The 25,694-nt window shown below is 39.1% G+C and overlaps 1 protein-coding gene across 1 annotated transcript in view; it reads left to right on the forward strand.

Annotated features, from left to right (window-relative positions):
- The window catches only part of tsnare1 (T-SNARE Domain Containing 1), a 127,116-nt gene that overhangs the window by 15,234 nt on the left and 86,188 nt on the right, over positions 1-25,694 (forward strand). Inside the window, exon 2 of the mRNA XM_062398491.1 lies at positions 13,815-13,926. Coding sequence (XP_062254475.1) covers positions 13,842-13,926 — 85 coding nt within the window. The 5' untranslated portion in view covers positions 13,815-13,841. The remainder of the gene's footprint in view (positions 1-13,814; positions 13,927-25,694) is intronic.

Raw genomic sequence — 25,694 nt, forward strand, 5'->3', positions numbered from 1 at the left:
CAATGTGTGTAGGTGTGTAATTAAAACAAAGTTTACTTTTATTATTAGTCTGATTTATTTTACTCAGTTTTCAGTTTTATCTACGTATATATATATATATATATATATATATTTATATATATATTTATATTTTAATTATGAGTAACCTACACACATTGAAAACATTTTTGAATGATACTGAGCAAACAACATGTTTGAAAATGCAGGCCTACCGACACAGTAGCCTGTTCACAATCTAGCACTTAATAGATTTGTTTGACATTAATTAACATGCTTGTAATTTTTAGTGCTCTATCTTTTTGAAATTATTTAGGGAAAAAATAATGAGCTTTTAAAGATATCTGTGATTACTCACCACTCTATATGAATGGCAGTGTTGGTTGACAAGCAGTATTGCTATACTTTAACCTAGTAAACAAACAAACAAATAAAGTAAAAATTCCAAAAAGCTCAACTGGACAGACGTCAAATCTTCACTATTAGCTACATTACTTGTTGAGTTTAAAACATTTTTAAAGGAAATTTCAGCCCTTGTGTTACTGTGCAAGTCAAAAGGCGGGTGTTTGAGAAATTAGCCCCAGAATTATGGCACACTCCATCTGGTTGTGCCGCACCAGTGTGAAGAGTGTGGTTTATCTCGCAGTCCATAAAAGCAAGAGGGTAGATTGCAGCACATAAATCGGATTCTTCAGACACAGGTGAGGGTCATACCACTTATTTAAAGCTGATGGCAAAGTAACATTCATGTTATCTCTAATCTTAAGGCTCTTAAAAGTCCTACTCCCTAAACCCAGCAGTTAAGAGCTCACTTCTCTTAGGGCCAACAGGCTGACTCGATGGCTTTTAGGGAAATCCTCAGAAAATATAACTGCATAATTTTGAGAAATTTTGTTCATGTCTAGGAGAACCCCTGTGTACTAGTAGCTTCATGACTATATCTCTTCGTAAGCCAAAAATGTAGGCTCCTGTCTTTAAGGTCATTAACTCCCACCTCTAACTCCCACCTCAGAAGTTATTTCCACGTGTCCTCAGAGAGGTCTGACACATGGAATCCACATGTACAAGATTAGAAGCCTTCACTGTGGATATGGCTGCTCAGAGTTCTTTTCAGGATGTGGTCGGTGCTATCTGTAAGAACCTTTTGCTGGAAGCCAGTGATGAAGGAGGCCATCAAGCTTAAAAAGCCATTTGAAAGTATGAAATTGCAGACACAAGTGGCTGAAATGAGTTTCCTCTGTGACAGGGTTAGACTCAGGGTAGAGTGAGGACTTCCGAAATTTGGATGGGAGCTAGAGCAGAGTCACTTCTCCCTCCATCAGAAGAAGCTGGTTGAGGTGGTACAGGTAGGTTTGACTAGTAGAAGACAAAGGGGTATACCCTAAACACAATAGAGAACAATATATTTGATCTGCACCTATAACATACTTTGACTTGAATATATTTTTATATCATGTCTTTGTCTTGTTTCCCCACATGTATGATTGTCTTACTTGCCCAAAATGATTCCCCTATTTTATCTGCCTAGTTTTTAGTCTCTCTGCTCCCCAGTCGTCTCTGTCAATTCCTCTGTTCATGTCCCTTGTTTAGCTTTTTCTCTAGTTTGTCTCGGTAAATCTCGTGCCTATTCTTCTATTTTGTTCTGCACGGGTTCGGTTTATCTTTCCCGTCTAGTTGGGTGCTTCTGCTCTACTCCCTGGTGATCACGTTTTTGTTCCGTCCCATATACCTGCCACTGACTTTAAAACTGGTTATACTGAAGATTCTTTACCAGACTGGTTCTGTAAACTTCAATCTAAACAATCAGGCCTAGAAACAATTCTAGATCCCCCAGGAGGAGGCAGAAGGGGTTCTAGACTAACTTGCTTACTCTGCTGCCACCCAGATAAGTGGCAGAAGATTGATGGAAGGATGTACCACCGTAACCGACACATGACAACCTCACTGCTTGTGTAGATCACTGCTGCTAGCTTGTAATGTAATTAACTGACTCATACAAGTGAGCTTTATGCTGTATATCTTATGGGTCTGTTTTATGGCTTAATTCCAGAAGCAAATATCTGGATTTTAACAATCAAAGTACCAGAATTAATAGATTTACTGGGATTCACCTTTTTTAAACCCTTTGACTACTTCATGGCATCACACTGTCAAACCAAACTAACAAGAGGCAGCACTGAATCATCCCTAGCAGACAATGCCTCAGTCTGGAGTTTGCATGTGACAGCTCAGCCTGGATGGCAGGTGCCACTGGAAGGTAAGCTGAGGCAGAGTTTAGTTATGGAATAGAATGGGGCGATTTATCTCAATGACGCCTTTTTGTGTGACAAGGCAATTTCACTGCCCAGAGGTGTTTTTTTCTCTCTCTCTCCTCCTCCTTGGGCTGAAGGTTGTTTTTCAAAGAGAGCCAGTTCTGATGGAACGGCCTGAGATCAGACTGGGGACGACGGAGGAGCTTTAGTAAACACACAAGCAATCCTTAAGTTTGACTGAGTCAGGTGAAGCGGTGACAATAGACAGAGGGGATGAAGGGGAACCGGGAGAGAGAGAGAGAGAGAGACAGAGACTGGTTTTAAGTCATCTTTTTTTTATTTTCTCCAGAAGTTAGAGTTGAGGGCTGAGCCTCAAAACACACTGCCTTTTGATTTCCATGCTTCCCTTTGATCCTTTATACAAATCTGCCATGTGCCTGCCTGCATGTCCATGCTTCTGAGTATGCACATCAAAAAGCAATCAAACCAGCAATAGCACTTTGTGGTATATAAAACATCCTTTTACTTCAATCTCAAATCACATGCAGACATGTGGCCTGCAATTTGCAGCTATAGTGTTTCGGGGGGTTTCAGGACCTAATCTGCTGTAGCTTGTGTTTTTACTGAAAAACATACAATGAACAATCAAAACATTTGAATGTTAATGAGACTTGGCCATTCTAACTCAACCTTGCACATTCTTTTGTTTGGAATCTGTTTGAGTATGAGTGTTACAAGTATATAATGAATGATTTTATATATTGATATAAGTTCAATCATAATAAATAAACAAATCATTATAGCTAATATCCCTGATTAAAGACAGCTTAGTACCAAATCATTTTGTAAAGAGTTCACAGGTTAAAAGTTATACATTTCTTCATGGTTAATAAACCATTTGCAGAAGCCATTGATAACAAGTTCAAGTTGAGGACAATGTGAAAATGTTTTGTGGTAATAATAAATATAGGTAATTTTCACAATTTTCTTACATGCTAATAAACAGTTGTAGATATTTGTAAATGTATAGAACCTTTTTTTTTCAATGAGCTTACCATGTCTGCATGCACAACCTAAATGAGGATAATTAGTTATTAGATTTGCGTAATATCTATCAAGGTCTCAGTCATTTGTAACTTAACAAAATTAATGGATTTGTGCTGATGCATTTGTCAAGAAGTTATATGTAGCTTAATGGTCCACTGAACTACCTGATAAATGTTAGTGAACCGTTCTTTCGAAACATCTGTGTGTTATTTTGACCATTTCCGCCTCCCTCTCACTTGAGGCCAGCGCACTCAGTGCAGTCTTCTCCGGTGTCACTGCTGAGGCCTAAAAATGCTGAAAAAAGGCAACGAAAAAAACTCAAACAGAACAACACAGGCAGCAGCTTGTTTCCTCCGGGTGCACTGCTTCAGGCTTCTGGGCACTTTTTTGTCCGAACAAACCGGTCACAGTTTTTCCATGGTTTCCTCCAGAATATCGACTTTTCCAACAGTCACTGCAGAAACGGACCTGTTCACAATCTTTTGCCTCCAGCTGATTGCTAGTGTCGCACGGCGAGTGGCCGATAAAGGAAGTTAGGAGCTGCATTACCAGCCAACGGATGTTTATTCATTATGGTTTTGGCCTGGCAACTTCAGTTTTTACAGTTGACCAATATAGCATGAATTAGTTGATGGACTTCTCAACCACTGCATGTGGGCCTCAGCTCTACTGGTGTTTTTTTTTTGCTATTGTGAATTGAGGTTCTGAGTATGGTGAACATTATACGTGCCAGGCCTATATCAGTATTTTGTCTGTGAGCAGCTGATTTAGCATTTGCAGTGGGGTCCAAAAGTCTAAGATTGCTTTCTCCCTCTCCTGGAGGCTTTTGGACTTCACTGTAGCTCACAGAGCAGTTTTGGGACTTTATTTTTCCTTCCAACTCTCGGAGGATGTGTATTTCACGTTTCATTATATCGGTCTCGCAATAGAGATTTATTAGTTGGTGTTGTGAGTCAAATGCATGACAGATAAACAAGGCAAATAATGGTTATAAAGCAGCCAAATAAATAGTCCAGGTCTCTTTCAACTTGTGATTAGGTCACCAAATAAACATGTTAATGAAAGGTGTAAACAAGAGCGTTGCTTAATTGAGGTTTTATATGTTTATATAGGCAGTAGAACGAATGGTGGTAACTTCTTTGCTATTTCTTTTCACAGAGGCTATTAATAAACATTAGGGTTAAATGAGAACCATTACAGCACCCTTCGGAATATGGAATGATTCCAGCAGACATTTCTGGGTTGGTAAATGAATCATATCTAACACATTTATATGTCCATTGACCCAATAAGGGTCACTTAATTGAATTGTGTGTGGGAGTTAATCAGACAGGGGGATACCATCAGAGCTGGGAATCCTGGATGTCTGGGATGTTAGGCAGAGCAGATTGGTTAAAAGGAGGCGAGCTGATTAGGGTCAGTCCTGTCTTGAAGAAACATCGTCAAAGTGTCCGTGTGTCCCACTGATTTCATACATGACCATTGACCGTAATATGAAAAAATACCTTATATTACTCTTCTGATTTACACTGTGCAGTTAGTGTCTTTTGAGTTATCACTTCAAAATGAATTTAAGGTTTGACATACTGACACATATAAAATTCATAGTAATGATATTGATATATGGCTCTGTCATGGCTTTTTATTAAATATACTGATCTATTCACTCTCATTTGATATCAGTAGTTTACCCCAATAAGGGTAATATTGTTCTTCACACTCCTTCCACAAGGATGATTGCAAATCTTTCTAGAAGCCATGATAACTTAATTTAAATAATTGTGTGAAAATAACCAAAGTTTGAACAAAACCAACATTATAAATCTATCATCATCTCATTTAAGTCATGTTGATATGTTCTCAAAATGAAAGGGAATGTGTCATCTGTAGCTTATCGCTTCGATGCCCATAGCAACACAACGTAACAGCCAATCACAATTCCATACCATTTTATATAAATTGGTCCACACATTAAATACAATAAATCAAAGAACAAATGTACAGTATTATATTTCGATATATATCTGCTGATGTAAATCATTGGTCATAAGCTTAACAGATGTTAATAGATTTTTCTTTCCAAATAAGGAACTTTGAACCACTGTTCTTTTATTACCTCTTTAAATCACAAGAAATGTCAAATAGATCTCATTTGATCTTTTACAGTTCTTATCTGTTTCTTCTGTGCGAAGTATTAAGTACAAAGAAACTCCCATGAAATTGTTAAAATGATATATTGAACGATTTTATTCCTGTTACATGTAACATGTGCTGCTTTATCACAGCAGTGTTGTCAGAAGACATTATTTCAATAGTTGAATAAATTCACAGACCACCCTTTAGTAATACATCCAGGCACAAAGAACCTTGTAACTGTGGACTCATCCATTGGTCAAGTGATGAGGGATTTCCAAGAATTAAGTACAGGTTCCATGAAAGTGGAAGAGATAAAGTCGGTGACACTAATAAGAGGACATTTAATTACGTTCAGGGTAATTAGGCTGTTCTTTTTTTTTACAAATTATTTGAGTAACTGAAACTGGAAAAAGTCTGAACTCTTAATTGGAAAAACTTGACGCTACATGCCCTCATCCATTTTTGTGTATAATTTCACAGCTTTCCTCAAAACAAATCAATGGTGCTCATCAACTATGCCAGTTTTTGTTTTCAAGTGTAATTAGAGAGTAATTACTGAGCCTTCTGCAGGAAATATCCAGAAAAATACCCAAATACCAACTTCTGTCTCAGAAATATTGATCGATTTAGATAATAATCTAAATTTTTGCAATGTATAAGAAAAGACAAATTAACATATACTACCAGTGTAGCTCTTTGGTGTGGCTATGCACTGTCATTTTGAGGTAGCTCATTAAGATCTGCTCAGTTAATAGTGCACACCTTTGCCATTGTCATTTCAAACACAGTTCTCCTAAAACGTGTAACATTTAACAAATTTGCCAACTAATGAGAAGGAGTCAAACGTTCTCCTCATCTCCTCTAGTCCTGTATTTGATCTTGAAGAAAAGATCTGGCCCCATTAGCCATTAAATTATCCTTTGTGTTCTCCAGCCAGTCTCTACCTGTCTGTCTGTTGTTTGGGGCTAATGGCGAGGAGAAGTGAGAGTGAAGCCAAACGGTAAAAGTGTGGGATGGGCAGTTAAACAGTAAACTGAATCTTGCTGTAAAGCTCAGTAAAGCAGAGGGTTGATTATTTTCAGAAACAGGTACATCTGCATAAGGGGTCCAGACTTTGGCTAGTGTACTGGAAGGTCAACACTGCTGCTGATGCTGTCCTCATTCAAATTGAAGAAATGGGAAAAACAGGAAAAGCATCCCCGACTTAGATCACGTTGGCGTATTAAGGTGCCAAACTGAATTTTGGTCCCATTGCTTTTCTTCGCTTTCACTGTGAGCGGTAGAAGTTTAGAAAAGCCTAACTTTTCAAACTGCAGCACAGGCATCAGCCAAACAAATATTCAGGCATAGGTGCTAGCCTATCGGATCCAGTCATTGAACATGCAAACAGATATGAGTGAATAGAGAGGGGGCTGAGGAAGTCGTGAACCTTGTACTCCCCCCCCCCTGTATACTCCCCTGTAGCATTGCATGGACAGTTAGCATGGCACGCTAGGAAGAAGGCCAGCTATGTTGTGTGTCCTGGGTTAGGGTTAGGGCGAGACACTATGTTTAGTTGTTGTTATGAGGATTGCGCCAGTATCAATTGTCGGAATTAGCCACTGTCAACCATTAAAGGAATCTGATGGATGTTATTTTAACTTGTTAGCCCTGTTTTTAAGCTTGTCATCACACCAGATAAACGTACCAATATTGCCTTCATGCTTTGTATAATAGGCACAGACATAACAATTGTATTTGATGTACAATTACTACCTACAACTTACTACCAGAGCTGATGCATCTGATGAGCTCTGGCAGTCATTCAACCAACAGTTTGTATATCTGTAGTTATTTTCATATAAATTAAAGATATTGTTGGTGTCAGAAATTCCAAGGAATTACAAGTCAAAGGCTGTTGTAGTACTTGTTATATTATTGTTTTACAATTATTTGTTGAGATCACTACATTGCCAACTTGGAAACATGTGTGAACCAAGTCAGAATCAGGAATGTTTTCTTCTCCCTCATATTCTGCCACCATTGCATTATGTAACTGAAGGGAACAGACAGTTTGGATTGCGAATGGTTGATAGAACTATGTGGACACATATCACATCCAGCCTGTAGAATACCACACAAGTCGACAGTACATCTCCTGACATTGCCGGCTCTCAGCCATCACTGAACCGATGCAATGGGAAACACCCACTCAGAGGCTTGAGGTTCATGGGTGACACATATATGACACATGTCTAAACATTATTTGCCACATAAGCCGACACACCGGTGCCATCTTGACACACACATCTCAAAAAACAGCAATCTGACCACATTTGTTTTATATAATAACAGAATATCCAGCTGAAAACTGCACATATACTGTATTTTATTATACGGTTAGATCTTACATCATCACATCATGAAGTATAACATGTAACTATGTGTGTGTTTGTTAAAAAGGATAAACAAATATATATATTTTTCCTTAAAAAGCTAATTGAAGTTGTTTTAGGGATTTGGGGCTAAAGGAATCACCAGAACATGGTAAAATAATTAAACAACAAGTATATTACTGATAACTTAGATCTTGAAATAAAGTTATCAGCTTAAAAAAGAAAAAATCCATATTTGTCGAACCCTGACACTCACATGCTCAGGCACAATCCCCCCTCAGGTTGGCCCTGCTTGTTTGAGATAAATGCATCATTTGTGTCCGGGGTGTAGGCTTATTTCTGCTCAGTTGCCTGCTCCGGCTAAGCTAAGCCTTGTGTTGCTGATAATGACAGCTTTGAAAGGAGTGGGGGACTGAATGAAAACCGATGGGGGTGGTGAGTAGCTGTGCATCCAGTCTCTCTGCCCTGCCAGGCCAGTATTTACCATCCTTCTGTGTCCTGCAGTGTCACACAGGGGTGCACACCGCTCTGCCTTACTTCTGCTCTGTTTACTAGTGTGAGAGCCATTTTTCTCTATGAGCAAGGACTGTCTTCATTTATAAGTGGCTTTTCATCTACCAGAACAATATTTCAAGTTTTCTTTTGCACTGAAAATGTGTTGAAATATAAATATATTTTTTACATATTAATACATTTTTATTTTAAAGGATGATTATATTTGTGTGCATGTGTGTGTTCATATGGGATGCATTTTATATAGTTTTTCTATTATCTATAAACAACACGTTAGATAAAACAAATTAAAGATCCCACCTGCCCTTAAATGCTTTAAATGGTTTAAATATCTCATTAACACCCATTCTTCCCTCAGCATACCTGATAATTCTTCATAAACAGTACATATATAAACAAAGGGCCTCCCACACGAGAGCTAGCTCTCACTGCCACTTTATGAACATAAACCAAACATTATGAGCTGCTAACTGGCTAAACCTGCAGAGTCAATATGGTCTCTAATTAACACAGATAATTTAGCCGAGTGTTGGTGCAATATGGTCCAATAGCAGGATACCACAGGCTTACCTTCAAAATGCAAGAATATTAGTTTAGATTGACTGGGATTCATATTATCTGACTTCGCTGTGACCTTTCCTGAACATACACTGGCACCTACTGGTGATACACTGATGCCACTGCCTGACAACATTGCCAGTGAAAAGCTGTGCCCTGAATTCCACCTATAATGAGCACTCTCTTCTACTTAACACATAGAAGAAATGGAGGAGAAAAAAAGCTCTTTTAGCTCACATAACATGAAGAAACAATCACCTACAAATGACTTATTGTGTTGCAGTTGCTGTTTTTAAATCCTTTGTCTAATATTATTGCAACAAGAAAGCAGGCCATTCAAGCACAGTTAAAGCAGCAGCTCTCAGACTCGACAAAGCTGAGCAAAGGTACCACAGCTTGTTTCATTCTGTGCAAAGCAGAGAAATCAGCCATACACTGTGTCCAAATCCACTTTTCAAATTTCTGCATAGAAGGCAATGGTTTCCACATCAAATGCATTGTTCACAAGGGTTGTTCTCGCCATCTTTATGAATCACAGACGTGTTTTGGAATCAACCAATCCGAGTTCCACCTCCCATTACCTTTTACAAGCAGTTGAGTTTGCACTGTTGGTGGATTTCTATTATAATGGCATATTTGCCATGTAGCAAGAGAGATTGCTTCTCTGCAGTGGATACAAAACTGCTCCTATTCATGCGCAAAGTGAATGAGCAGACTGTGTGACAAGCTGAGTGTGTCTGCATTGTGCACTTGCCTATGTAGGCGTATATTAGTCAGATTGCAGACCAGATTTTTGTTGGTCATTCACTTTCTACTGCCTCAAGATAGCAATGCATCAACGTGCTGGACCACACCTGATTTAAAGACCAACATGCCCATGTGCGCTCAGATGGGAACAAGTGCATTTTCTATTCAAACAAGGGCACTGGATGGAAACATGGACACTGAGTCAGTATGAAACTAGCAAAGACAAATGTTAGACTGAGGAACAGGCTGGACTCAGTTGCAGACAAGTCTCAGGTTAAGAATTTATTAACAATGAATGAAGGTGCGATACAAACAGGAGTGCAGGGAACAGGGTTCACTTATAACAAAGAAACAAAACCAGCAGAGTCCAGGGATCAGAGGTACGGAGCAGAGTGAGTCCAAATGGGTTCCAGGGACTCTCAGTTCAGGGGAAAGTGTGACTGGGGAGCTGGCTGAGCGTGACAGGAGCAGGGTTGTGTTTGTGATCCTAACAGACAGAGAGGACATGGTCAGCAGGCAAAAGTGACAAGGCAAACAAAAAGTCAAGACTGGTAACAAGGGAAGAACACAAGGTCACACAACGTTCTGGCAAGGTGATCCAACCGGTCCTTATTCTGAATACTTTACATTTACTGAGGATGAGATGGCTGTATATGAGATGCAGGTTCAGAGGTGGATGAACAGCAGGAGACTGACTGAAACTGTGCAACACACACACACACAAAGCTTGTTCCATTTTTATTTTATGTTGTTATTTCCCATGTGATTAGGATCATGCCCACCACCACAGGATTCAGACATTTTAGTCTGCTCAAATTCATGTCACCTTCTTCTTTTATACTCCAGTCTTGTATCCATGTGGCCCAGCCTGTCGCTCCTGGAGGTCAGAGTGAGAAAATGTCTGGGAATTATTCAATGTCGTTGTTAAACAACAAACACTTCAAAACATCTAGGCATGGTTGAACACACCATGCCCTGAGTGTCTTCACAAATTTGTGATGTTATACGGTAACATCAAATACTATGGTGGAAAAATATTTTCTTGGATCATTTTACTGTATGTTTAACTTCAGAATCCTCACAATGTTGACGTTTAAAATTAAGTTTTGTAACATAATTTATCAGATATATTGTTGATAATTCATAGTCTTGGGCAAACTCTGAGAACATCCCTGAGGACCATGTGCATGAGTTTTGGCACATCAGTGTAGCCTATCTATCATTAACAACATATTTATATTTTATATTATTTATCTATCACGACTCAAATTATCTCAGTTTAAACCTGTAAGTGAGCAAAGTGTTATTATCCAATAGCGTGTGTATAGTTGTGAATGTGCATCCATGAGTGTGCATCTCATATGCAGATAGAGGCGGCTTGGGTTCGCACTTCAGAGAGATGGGAGGCACAGTCACTGGGCTTCAAATCAAGCAGAGAGAAGATTGTTTATAGACTGCCAGAAGTAATTAATCTCCCCTCTCTATGAAAATTAATTGGATTAAATGTTCTTTCGGCCCAGTGAATCTGTCTCTGTGTAAAGTGTGGCCGCCGAATCTCTGGCTGTCCCTCTGTCCCACTTCGCACCCATTATGCCAATCCTATAGGCTGGATTCACTGGCTCCGCCACAACAATGGGCAGCACAGTGACTCTGTGTAATCACATTCTCCTGCTTGTCTGAATGCTTGTCTTTCACGGTAGGGAGAGAGCGCTGGCCACTTCACCACTATCACATTCTGACTTCTGCTAGAGATGCCGAGGCGCTGAGGGAGATTTGTTGACATGCGTGTCAGCTGTGTGTCTCTGGCCTCGGGTTAAACACATGTTCACATGATGAGGTGACCTTTTCAGCGGAATGTAGATAAGTGTTCTGTACCCAACTCTAATCTCCACATGCAAGTGGGTTATATGAAAAAGCCTGACTGATTCACAGGTTAGTTTCTGAATCCTTCATCTTTTGAACCAGTCTAATTTCTTACATCTGTTAATAAACATCTACACTGAGTACATAGCAGTGCTGCTGCAGAAATACTAAGATATGTTAGATAATAAGGCCCAAACATTATTACTAATATATTAGTCACATCTGAGGCGGACTTAGTCATGCTCAAACATTTAAAATTACTAAATGTTTGGACTCCTGCAGTAGCCCTCAAACGCTGTAATGTTCATCATGCCACACGGCAAAGAAACAGAGATCAGTACTGGGATTTTTTTCCTCCTCTTGGAGCTTTAAACAGGTTTATAGCTTGAAGGACGTTCGAGATGTTTCAAAACAATTGTATTTCCTTTCTGTTTGAGTGTCAAATCATTGGAACCTTGTCACTTTCTTACTAGTATGCTGAGACCAGAGCTGGACTCAGGACATGGTAAACTGGAAGCAGGGGAAACAGCTGGCCTGGCTCTGACCAATATTTCCTTCCAATTATATCCTTACACATTAAAATTATTACAGCCGATTACATTTTTTTATTTAACGCTGGATATATTTATTTTGACTGCCTATGTTTTGGTGCATTACAGCCATCAGTAATGTTCAATATTTGTCTGGAATATGTACACCTGTGTGTTATATGTGCTTCCATTACCTGATCCACTAATGTCACCCGCAGAATTTTAGTGAAGTAGTTTAATGCCTGTTTTGAACGGGCTGTTTTCTTGGCCTTTGATGCTGGTTGCAGCTTTCTTTCTGAAACTGTACGTCAACGGAAATATGGTCTGGAAAATGAATTCTCCAAGAATCTTTACGAATAATAGAGAGACAAGTTAAAACTTTTATCTACCAGAATGTTATTCACCATAAAATGAGTCTAAATATAATTTTTTAATTCAGAAAATATGGGCATTGGCAGGGACAAGATTTATTTGTCAAGGTTTGTCTGCGTACAGGACTAAAGACATAACCTTCTGCTTTAATTAAAAAAATCACTAATCCAATTTTATTAGCAGGGTTGCCCTCATTTTATCAATATGAATAGAATTAATCAAGTTTGCCGCTGAAACAATCTACAGTTTATTTTGAATAACTAATTATTACTCAAATTATTTTATGAATGACGTCATGATTATGTCAACATGAAGTGGCCTTATTACGTCCCTAGTGGGGTATATCCAGCATGCACACTGGTTAAACTATATCCACGTGCTGTTTTTATTCAAACATGTAGTTTTACATGCACTATGTACACACAATCTAGCCCCTGTTTTCCGAGGCTATGATAGGCTTCCTCCCCAGAATGTTACTGTGATTATAGAAAATAGAGGCAATCACACAGGTTGTGAACAAACTCAATAATTGGCAACATTAGCTTCAGTTTGATTAGAAGCTAAAAACCTAAAGTAAACTCAAATATTGCTAACTTCTTGTTGAACAGGAATACACACAAAGTAAGTACCTAGATCACAGTGGAACAGATAATTATGTCTCTAAACTATAATCAATGTTTACTGCTCGCCTTTGTCTTCTCTTTCAAAATGAGTGACTTTGAAAGAAAGTCACAGTGGAGTCCAATGTGATTATGACCAAGACAATTAATGGCTTGAGCTACAAAAATAAAGTCCTAATTATACTGGGCTAGAGTTTTCCTTTTATCGTCAATTAGAGAAGCTGCCATGCTGACACTAGTGTTTTTGTTATGCGATTATACAAAATAAATGATTTCTTTGTCTGTGGTCGTCCCAGGTGAGAACATTATTTTAATGCAGAGCAGTTCCAGAGTACACATTTTCCTACAGATGACACAGACGTTTTTGTTGCTTATCACAGACCGTTTCACAGGAGACATTTTGATTTATTATAACAGGATGAGCACAACGGAAACTGCTGAAATTAACAAGGATTCTGTAAACGTCCTGTTCTCCCAAATCCGAAATGTGTCCCTCTGGATTCACTTCTGGTGACTGTGGAGGCCACTGATGTTCAATTAACTCACTGTCATGTTTGTGAAACCAGTTGGAGATCAGTCAAAATCCAACTGTTGATCCACATGGGAATGAATAACAGAGGATCTCAGCTAAAACCTCAATCTCCAGCCTTCATGTGCTAATGTCATACCTGGAAGGTGTATGGCTACATTATATCATGACACATTTTTTTCACCTCCTGTCAACAGTGAAAGTGATTTAATTTTTGGATCGGTAGAAGAAGTGAAAATACATTTTGTTATTTTGTGTTAAATTTTTTTCCCCAGGCACCTGCAACGGACACGTCAGCAACCATGTCATACGGGTCTATTGACGGAGGCTCCTTTGGCAGCAACAACCCATTTGGAGGACCCGCTAGGCAGGGCTATCAGCTAGTAGGTAATTATAAGTGTTTATTCTTCATGGTTTCAGTTATAAGTCATTTATGCTGCCCTTTTGAGAGGTTGTACATGTATCATTTTACAACAGTTGGAAGACTGCACTGATTGTCAGATGATCGAATTTTACATGAAAATTTAGTAAATGTAGCTACCAGCTCAGGGACGACCTCTATATTTCAAGACACTAATGACTTCTACACCTCAAACTTCTATGAGAAGACTTACGTATTCAGAACAAATGCAAAGTGAATTTGAAACTACAACTGCTGGACTGTTTATGGAGTATTTTGCAATCAGGAAATTTTGACAGCCAAAGAAAGAAAACCCCCTCAAAGACAGGAAGATGAGCAACATTTTTATTTTTACCATCAACCACGACTGAAATAATCACTTTATCTGTTTTGCCCCTGCTGTGGAAGCTCAAGAAATACTGTAAACACTGGGTTCAAATCTGGTTTCATCAATTGGAGGGACACAATGGTCTGTGAATTTCGCTACCCTCCGCAGGAACCACTTCTGGATGATTGTAACTCTCAGTGCTACTTGCGCGTGACCAGGGCCAACCTGTTGATCAAGCATGTTGTTCTTCAAGCGTGTGGTAACTTAGAATCCCAGTTCGACAAGTACTATAGTAGTTCTCTAGGAAGTTGTAGATGCAGAAAAGTGCTGGATATTTAACTGTCCTTAGGTTGGCTGATTATAAAGAAGCCTTAAGGATCTCTCCCTGTAGGTCAGAATTCTAAGAAAGGGGAGCACAGATATTCAGAATAATTTGACACTGGTAAAAAGCTCAAGGACAAAGGATGTGTCCAAAATCACTCACTTGGCACTACATAGTCCACGTTGTAGTCAGTCTGCCATTTTGTAGTGGTGTTTGATGTTTAGTGAAATTTGAAACATCTGATTGTTTCCCATAATGCATCATGAATTTTTGTGAAATCAATGATAACGGAGCAATAAATACCATCATGCTTTGCTGGTGGGAGCGTGTTGCTAACATCAACTTCATGCCATTGTGTCACTGTGAAGGTTTGCATGAGCTTTATAGTCGTTCTCTCACTTTTCTACTTATAACCAAGTAATCAACATCAGGTCTTCCAGTCATCAAAACACATTTATTATTCATAAAGAAATGAATAATTTAAGCAATCAACACTACATGTACATGAGTAAAATTACACTTAAAATATGAAAATTTCATGTAAAATAAGTGCTGCACTAAACACATTTTTACACGTGACAGTTTTCAGTTTGTGGGCCCACATTTGTATGAACCTATTATCCACTCGATTCATAATGCTTATACTTACCTGTGTATCAACTACACGGTGAGTGACAGCGTTTGTATTTCTGTGTGTGTACTTGTACTCACAGATATGTTTGTGAAGACCATTTTAAGCCTAGAACTTAAAAGAAGAATGGTCTAGGGAATGCATTATGCCAATGAGTAAACATTCTCACAAAAATCGAAATACGTGTGCGTGCCTGCGTGCGTGTGTGAAGGGCAAAGGTCTCCTTAAGGGTTAAGCGGTGTGAATAGTAGCTTCATTGGATTTGATCCTCTTGCTGCTTTCATTAGTCCTGTAATGGGTTAGGAGCAAGACGAAACGCCTGAGGCAAAATATGTTCCCAGCCAAACCGGCTGTGTGTGTGTTTGAGTGGGTCTGAGAGAGAGGAAGATGGACAGATGAAGGGACGAATGTAAGATACAGCTCGAGATGATAAGATGGGGAAGATGAATTTTACCTCCTCTTCACTCAGGAATGAGGTTTTTCTTTTTCAGAATATTAAAATATAAAATATATTATTAAATAGCCAGTCAGTTTGAGTGTGTCATATCACATTCAGGCAGCTTCTGTGCACTCACCAATCTTGTGCTCTCAGATTTCTGCTCTCTCTCTCTTTTTGCAGGACTTTCTTCTTTTTGTTTTTAAATGACCCTGTCACAACCCCTGACTGGTAGGATGGTGAATACATGATGTTCACATGGATAAGTTTATATAATTGCTCTCACCATCCAGAATGAAGCCAAAATATTCTGGATATGAATGCTGCCATCTTGTGCTGAAGACGTCATGTGAGCCAGAGTCAGACTCAGCTATCAATGATGATTGCAAATAATTCATGGATAAATAAATCAATACCAAACTTACTGGGGGGATAATGACTTGGACATGAGTGAGTGTGATAACAATTGTCTAAAATGACAGCAACCATCTTTAAGAGAAAATTGTTGCACATTTATTTAGACTTTTCAATTTGGCCCATGTCCCATTCATCAACATGGTTCATGACCTATACTGCAACAATCCACCTGGGGGCAATCAAGACATTTTGGCTGCACTGGGAGTTTTCATGTGCATCTTTATCCGTCAACGTCACATACTGTAATTTATAATGCTGACCATTAGGACTGTATAAATCATCTATGTGGGTACATTATTGGGGCATATTTATTTTGTTATGTCACGAAACCTAAGTTATTTTATTGTATTTTTTCCTTTTAGAAGCTACTATTGATTTCTTGAAATTGAATTGGTAGAGTCATATTTCAAACATTGGGATATTGACTCATATTAGATGTTGTACAGAGCGAGTTGATATGGGAATTATAGCCTACAGCATTTAAGTGATTTTCATAACAGCAGCTCTAAATGATTAGAGAGATCTGGTTTCGGTCTAATGACTGGTTAAGTTTACCAGTAATCAGAGACTGGGTTATTTAAGGCTGGTTTGTTCTGACCAGTACTGAAAGTATCCACGCTAGTAGTCGTGGTCAGTGAGTTCCTTGTGTCTCTCCAGATACCTGTGTCAGACCGACACATCTTAACCCATCAACCTCCTACTCATTTTTAGCTATGTGTGCACCTATGTTTTCTATCTTAACTTTGATTGTTAATTGTTCTTGTTTCTGTAATATTTGCAAAATACAAAACTTACATGAAAGTCTCAGCTAATTCTAAACTGTAAGATGTTATGTACACAAGGGTGTACCTTTGACTTTAAAAGAAGCAGATAATGCAAAACAGCTGTTTTTACAACTGTCAATGGGAAAACTTTCTTTACTTTTGGAACCAGGATCTACCGAGAAAGACGTGAATGTCAGTATGTCGCTCCACCACTTCAGTCCACACAAAATTATTCAATGTTATTTTACAGGATAAATCACTGTAATCCTTTATACTTCTCATGCAGCACTCTCATCAGGTGAAAGTTTTAATTTCCCAAGTTCCTTGGTATAAGATCAAATGCTCAAAGGTCGTCTTTGCTCAAGGTTTAATTGGCAAATGTTAAACGTGCTAGCTTGCTAAACTAGGATGATCAACAATATTCCTGTTTATCTTCAGCATGACATTGTGTCATTTGACTGTAGTTTCACAGATTTTTGTCATCTGAAGTCATATTGTTGTTTAAGCTAGAATGGGAAGGCTTCCCCTCGTGTAGGTGTTGGATGTTATTTCAAGTTATTCAGAGAGGCTGTGAAATGAGTGTGCCTTCTATGTAAAACTTGATTAAATTGTGATTTTTATGTTTGTCAGTGAAGTAATTGCTGAGAGTGTATGCAGCAGTATGGTTTGAGCAATCACAACCTCAGGCAATTTATGAGAGCTCAAATTGCTGAGCAGAAAATGTAGTGCAATTCATTTCGCCAGTCCCTGCAAAATGAATATGTCCTTATCTGTCTGCTTTGTACATTTCTAGCAGCATATACAAATGTGTATTCATACCAATCATGTTTGACACTCAAGGGGAGTTGTTGGCACAAGTCATTATGCTGCCGTTCATACACGTCATGAAAGAAAATGGAAGGATGTGACAGAGTAAAACAAACATCACATTTGCTTTTTCACTCTGGACTCCAGCACACTATACCACTCTGTGTTCCGTGATATACTTCCTTTCAATTAGACTGACAATCGGACAATCTTTCCCAGTCCCTATTGTGGGCAGACAGATGAGAGACTCAGTCACCAGAAAAGGGGGTCTTTAATCACTGTGAAGACCGGGAGCAATATGAAGGGGTATGAGCGCTGGTGGTTGGGGGTTGGAGCAGGAGCCTGTCAGATTTGCCATTTGTTACTCGGGCTGATCTCGAGGAGAGCTCAGGAAATGATCAAAGCCCAGGTTAAGTTTCTAATAGAGCTGTCTTTTAGACTAATCTCTCTCCTCTCTCTGCCGGCAAAACCTCTCAATCCTCCACCCTGCTCTTAGTCGTTTCAGGTGGCGTGTCAGCTCCAACACAGTCTTGTCTCATTCAGGATGATAGGACAACATGGCTTTAATATCACCACATAATGACATGCCATATGACTACTTTTAATAAATTCCCAATTGAAAATGAAAGAGGGTGCAGATGCTCACTGTTTTTTTCGACGTTTTTTAAAATAGCAGTCACATATGTCGCAGTGTGATAGTTTTACCATTAATGTAGAAACAAACTGTCTTCTTGTATTCGAGTGCATTTTCAAGGATGCATTTGCTCTTTTTGTTCACTCCCAGCTGCTCAAATCCCCAAATTCCCTCCCAGCTTGAAGATAATGTTCTGAAACAACTGAACTGACAAGAACACAATGTAACTTCACAGAGAAGGCTGAAATGTACCATAACAACATTACAAAGGTTTAGATATTTTGTGCAGAACTCATTTGTTGGTATTTAAGTGCATTCACTGCTTAAGGTCTGTTAAAACACAAGTATTACTGACCCAAGTGGTTGTACAATCTGTGCAGCATGCATTATATGTCCTTAGACCCTTGAATCAGACAGATCACCCACATCAAGAGCAAGACACATCAGAAAGACAACAGCCAAACATGTGATAAATTTCATGTATACAGGATATTAGAATTACATAGTAGTATTACAGTAAAATATAGTCCAGTGAGATGTAAAGCAAATGTCAGGTGCTGCCAAGAGCCAGCTGAGAAGACTTGAGGGACACAGACTCCTCTCCATCCTGATGACTTGGAAAGAGAACAAAAGGAGGACACACTACACAAATGCATTAAGGAAAAATTCAAGTAGACAATCCAGACCAAATTGAAACACAGTGGAAGAGGAGAACTGGCAATATAGGGCAATATAGACTATACAATACTAGCTGAATAGATTAATTGAGACTCAGACTGAGTGGGAGATTGACCGGATTGGTGCATTTTAAATTTCAAAGTAGATCTATGTTCCGTCGACCCTCACCAATGGTCGTGAGCTTTGTGTAGTTATCGAAAAAAAGGAGTTGGCAGATCAAAGAAGCCAAAATGAGTTACTTCTGAAAAGTGACTAAGTTGGGACCATGGAAATCAAGAGGGACCTTGGAGAAGAGCTGCTGCTCCTTCGGGGTGAAAAGGAGAGTTGGTTCAGACATCTGATTTGAATGCCTCCTTGGTGCCTTCCTTTGGAAGAACACCCAACTGGGAGGAGAACACATGATATGGGATCAAAACTTGCTGCAGGGATTATATATCTTAGTTGGCCTGGGAGTGCCTCAGGATCCCCGCTCGAGCTGGGAAATATTAAGGAGACGGACATTTAGAATATCTGGCCTCGCCTGCTGCCACTATGACCTGACCCAAGATAAGTGGAAAACAATGGAGGCATGGGCCTTTGCAGAGTCAGCAGTCTTAATATCAGAAGGGGAGATATTTCTGAGGGCATAATAGGCGAAGGCCCAGCAGCTTGATGTCTGCTTCTTAACTTTTAGGAAAGACTGCAGCCCAGTATTCTGAGAGTGAATAGCATGGTAAGGAAAATAAAGTGCAGGCAGAACAAAAAGGTGTGAATGAGAAGGCCTATTTATGAATTATATATCTTAAGAAGCACTTTACAGTCTGATGTGATATGGATTATAAGCAATGATAGAAAGCAATTGGCAAATGACGCAAATGTATGTAGTCGAGTCTCAGAATTTGCACTGAAAGAAAAGATTTTAGGCATCATTTTTTTAAATCACACAACTGACCTGGACAAACCACCAGCATACCACTTTGAGCAAAGATCTAGGAGCTGGGAATTGTGTAACATACAATTGCCTGCTCAGTGACAGATTCAGGATTCATTCAGTACTTTAGAAAGTTGTCCTGGCTCTGCAGGCAGGCAGACTGAAAGGATTTGCAAATGTTAATATTAGACATGTGGACTGAAAGCTGCTGAGACGCGACTATTTCCAGTATTTGTGGCAACAATTAAATGTTAAAGAATGATCGATGATTGGAAAGACAAAAAAAGTTTGTTTTTCAAATAGTGGGTTAAGGTGCCAATTATTTTTCTGTTGAACTAATCATCCAACCAATGAATCACTAGCTCCAGTTGTCATTTGGCTACTTAGTTCCTTTTGTGGACAGTCATTGTAATTGTTGTCCTTGCTTGACAGCAGCAGCTCATCCCTCCCACACTATCACCATTTAAAGAGGCCCACCTGGTTCCCTGCTGCCGACAGCAGATTGCTGGATGCCGGACCTGACCCATGGATGTGTCCACATGGTTAGTTCCCTTTGATGAGCCCTCTGGAGACACAGCCCTGCTTATTAAGCCCGAATGAAGCAGGAGCGAACTGGATGTGACAGAGCTGTGATGAGTATTTGCTCCTCCAGCTCAATGCACTGCTGATGGGCAGTAAGTGGCCAAAGTGAGCCATGTGTTAGAAAGCCACGCATTGGATTAATGGACCAACTGTGACGCCGATGATCTTAAGCCCAACCCTCTGTGACCCTGTATCCTCACATGGGGTCTTTTGTTGATTTTGGCTACGCTGTCTCCATGTGCTGAGTAGCTTTCAAACTACGGATACGAGTAGGCGGCGCTATCATCTACGGTGCTTTGTGAACCGTGGTGTTTCTGACAGTGGAATAGTTTTGAGATCTACTGTTACACATCATAAATTGTGGATTAAGACATTTCTTAGGCAGTATAAATATACGAGCAGATTTGATGCAATAGATGCCACTGAGTTGAGTACAGTACAATGCAACACCCAAAATTCACTTTAATATGTGTCGTTATCAGACAGGTTGGTTTGAGCATTTAAGAAATTTTGGATTTTTTTTCATGACTTACTAGGAACTTTTTCCTAATCAGTCATTTGTTTCCCACAATCTCTGAGCTTTTTATCTGACTATTGTCACCCTGTTATGGTCCCAGTTTACCATCTTCTAATGGCTGCTTTCAGCAGGCAAATGCTCCATGTCACAAAGCAAAAGTCTTAACTTGGTTTCATGAGACAGTGAGTTCAGTAAACTTCAGAGACCTCCCCAGTCATCAGATGTGAATCTACAGTATGTGGCCATTATTGTAGTAAAACCATGGACAATTAGTCTCAGTCCATATGTTTATAATCAGATTTGTGTATGTGTAAAATGATCTCAAATTGTGAAATGAGATTTGTGAATGTGTACAGGGAATGAATCCAATTAAACAGAAGTGGTAGAAGAGGACATGGTGTCTGCCTAGGAATTATGACATTACATTTGTTTTTGTCTGTTTCCTACTTCGCCATATTTTGAATATTCATAAAATGTATTAAAGATTAATACATAAATAATACAAATAGGTAAGTTAAAATGAATACATACAGTTGGAATTATTTGGCTGATTTATTGGAAAGCTGATGATCAGTGGAATTGGTAGCTCAAACTGAACGTCAAATTTGCTTTTTCAGTCACTCTTATGTAACAAGAACGGAGGAAGGTCACAAATTGCAGCAATTGAATTTTTTTTTTTCTTCAAGTAAACATGGAAATCAGTTCTGTCAGTAGTTGGTGAGTGGGTATACCAATTAGAATCAAGTAAATGCCATATCTATGTGGTGGCAGAGCTGGTGAAGGAGAGGGCAGAGAGAGGGGAGAGCCCAGTCTCTAGCTTTCTTAAATACTGGTCAGCACAGGTGTGCCTCACACTAGCCTGATGTGTGCTACTCCGAGTCCGTTAGGGACGGACGGGGCGGACTCTTTCATTTATGGTTCTCCGAAAGCTGTCGGTGCTGAAAACAATTCACCGCCAGAACAGTAGGTGGCGCAGCTGACGAGCTTAGAGAACCCTACCTCATGAGTTATATATATGCTATGCAGAAGAAGTCGTTGATTGTTTGTTGACCTCCTCCTGGCTTCACTTAGTGAACGATAGCAACAAAGGCTGTTGATGCCGAAATAAAGTGACACCCAGCGGGTCAAAATGCTCATGTTATCGTTTCGTAGCGCAGCGGTTCCCCAGTCTTGTTTCCAAACTGCGTTGCTAATTCCACGGCTTGAAGCTACACGGAGGGATTTAGCTTCACCCCCAGCTTCCACACACACTCAGCAGGGACTCCCGATACTAACTACTACCAAGTGTTTGTTTCTATCCTGACTGTGTTTGAGAAACATTGTCATGATAGCCGTGGAATTAAAGTCGGGACAGCATTGTTTTGAGCCCGGAGAGGGCGTTCCCATGTGTCCGTCAAAACGGAGTAGCATATCGGCCTTAAGGTCTGACTCCGCCTACCGGAACCTGAAACACACAAACGAGCAGGACAACTCCAGGGTTGTGACAGCCTCTAAACCCTCTGTTAGCAAAAGCATATCTTAGCTGTCCTTACCACCACAAACATGAATTTAGTTGCGGCTAAACAATAGCTTTATGTGTGAATAGGGGACGGACCTACTCCCCAATGAAAGTAAGTTAAGTTTATAAATTCATATTTCACTGTAAATATGGCTGTAAAGAATGGTAAACCACTGTCTGATGCGTCTGGGCTGCTGACGTTAAAGAATTTTTAAACATCCAATGTATTTGTATCTTCTGCAGAGGAGTTTTTCTCTCATTAAACCGCTCATAATAGCTTAATTTGTCTTGCATGTAGCTCTAATTGTTTTGTGGAAAGGTCATGTTTTGTATTAAATTCTGCACTCAACAATTTGTTATTTTTGGATTCCCACAGTTAGTATGAAGGATCATGGAAGTAATTACACTGGCCTGACAGCATCCAGAAAAAGAAAAAATGTGCTGCAACTGAAAAAAATATTTCCCTTTCTGTATATGCTGCTGTTAACTGAGGCGGTAAAGCAGCTTGTCCACTCATTGGCAGGACGGTGGTTCGATCCCTGGTTAATCTGGTCAACATGTGTTCATAGCATTAGCATTGTAAATTGCTTTGAGTGGTCAGAGAAAAGGGTTGTAGATGGTTTTCTTCTGTTAAGTCGTTTATAGTCTCAATATGCATTATTGGGAAACAATAAAAACGTTATGTCAGCTCAGTCATAGATTTGAATGATGGAAGCACATGTTATGCCTTTCTCTTAATGTTCAAGGAAATAGATCAGTTTGGTGTTTGTTATCTTTGCTATCACTGCTGTTAAGTAGTGTGTCTCCCACTGAGCAGTGGAGTAAGACTAACTTATGAGGAGGCCTTCACTAATGGAACTGAAAGGCAAGCCATATTGCAGCATGTGAACAACATGTTGTTCAGTAAGAGAATTTTGGTCTCCAGTTCTGCACATTCTGGCAACAAAGGACATGATAACCAGGGGTGGGAGTAACGGCCTAATAAGTAACAGCTAACTGTATAACTGTTTCGGTCATCTGCCTAAAATAACTGTCTGACCATGATGAAGTTGCTGCTTTAGTTTCCTGCATCAGCAATTTAAGAATGTAGAACTTAGTCGTATGATCAAATCAGCATTTTCAGCTCAATAAATAGCTTTTTTTAAAGCACTACTGAGGTTTGTCGGCCTTGTTGAAGCTGCAGTAGCAGTGCAACAGGTCTTTTTTGAGCCCCAAACAAAAAAACTGTTTCCTTTGTTCTGTTAGGATATGTGGAAGTAGATGGACCCAGAAGCAGAGGTATTTAACAAAAAGAGTATTTAATATAAAAAGAGTGTTAACTAGACAAAAACACAAAACGAGTGGAAAAACTGGAAAGCCAAGAACAGAAGACAAACACAAGGAAGCTTACAATAGGCTCAGGAGATCAGGACAGGGCAGGAACACAGTAAAGGACAGCACCATGGAACTGCAAGAACAACCACAACGCAATAACAATCCAACAAGGACAAAGGGAAGGACAGAGGCTTATATACACAGAGGTAAGGCAGGGCCAATTAAACACAGGTGAAACACATGAGGACTGGGAAGACAATCACTGACAGGAAGTGAAGACAGAAACAACACACAAGGAACAGAGACTACAAAATAAAACAGGGAACAGAAAACACAAGAGACTGAAATCAACAAACTAAAATGAAAGAACATGACATGTTCAGTTCCTCTAATGATTGTTTAGGCTATTAAACAGTTGTAGAAGCCTATATTATATTATAAAGATTTTAGGATATGATTATTTAGATACTATAAATATATAAAGCGAGCCGTGGTAAAATGTATTCTTCTAATATACCTCTACCAATCTGTTCTGTCCTAATTTAAGCATTTTTTCATGAATGCAGCTATTGCAGCAATCAGTGTTTTACGAAAGAAATGGAAATCAACACATGAATAAAGGTATAAATATCGAAGGGGTATACAATTTTGTTAATCCCCAAATAATCTAGCAAAAGAATGTAATTTAAACTCGCAAGTTAGAGTGGTTATGTTTCAGTCATACTTGAAAATAAAATCAAACCTTGTCCCCCATTGAGGAGTCATTTATTTTTTCCCTGATTCAAGAGTATACTTGTTGCAGATTATACATTTGTGCAATGGACTTGCTACTTGTGAGGGCCTGCTGGTAATTCATCTCCTGTGTGCTCAGGACCCTCGTCATACACATAGTATTGATTATTAAATAAAGAGGGGGGAATGATAAGTATCATCTTATCATTTCACTGGGGGCTTGTCAATAAATACAAATATTTAAAAAATATAGATTTTGTTATACAGCTATATATTTTTATTCCGCTTCAGACCCTTTTTCTTAGTACCCGCACCAACAAGGCTATACAGATCAGAATAAATGTTAAGTTCAAATGGAATTGTGTTGCACATTCCCTGCTGTGTTTACCACTTATTAATGTAACATATGGCAGTAGCAAGGTGTAAGTGCATGCACACAAACATTGCTGTCACATTAACAGCCTCTTAGTGGTGTGTACACAGACTGAAGAGTGAATGTTTGCATGCCATTTTCAGATACAACTGCAGCTCCAATTATGAGGTCCACTGCCTGCATGGTCAGTAATAACGTTATGGACGTAAGCAGGAGTGAGCACAAATAGTTCAAGACGTCTTATGTAATTCTGCGAAGTTAAAAAATATCTGTATTGGTTTAGTTTGAAACTGGCAGGTCAATCGAATAGGTGGGCTGGTACAGCCGAGATAGTAAACGGGAAACACTTCTTCCACACTGCAAGATAATGTACAAGTCTTGTGGTCTCAGAGCAGCTTTTAGAACAAAAAGTGAAAACTCAAAAAAGGACATGAAAGTTCATTTAAATATTGCCTCATTATTAATTTGTATGTTCAGGTTGTGGGACGACTAGAGCCTAAAAATTAGATCAACGAAAAACTAGGAAATTTCAACTGAAATTGTTAGTTATTCACTTTTAAAGGCTTGTTAAAGTACCTATAGAAGAAAACCATTTACCTAATTACCTGTTTTGTTATGAATGAGAATGAAATAACCTCATTTCTCATTTTCATGTAAAATATGGACTGAAGTGCCAAATATCATGAGTAGACTAATATGTGATTTGGAGACTTACAACAATCCTTTTGATGCACTTGCAAAGTGGATTTGGATACTAAAAGCACTTTTCTAATGTTAAAATTGAGCCCTTAGTCTCATGACCCTTTCTTCAA

The sequence above is a fragment of the Platichthys flesus genome, chromosome 11 (genome assembly GCF_949316205.1).
Source record: "Platichthys flesus chromosome 11, fPlaFle2.1, whole genome shotgun sequence".
Lineage (NCBI taxonomy): Eukaryota > Metazoa > Chordata > Actinopteri > Pleuronectiformes > Pleuronectidae > Platichthys > Platichthys flesus.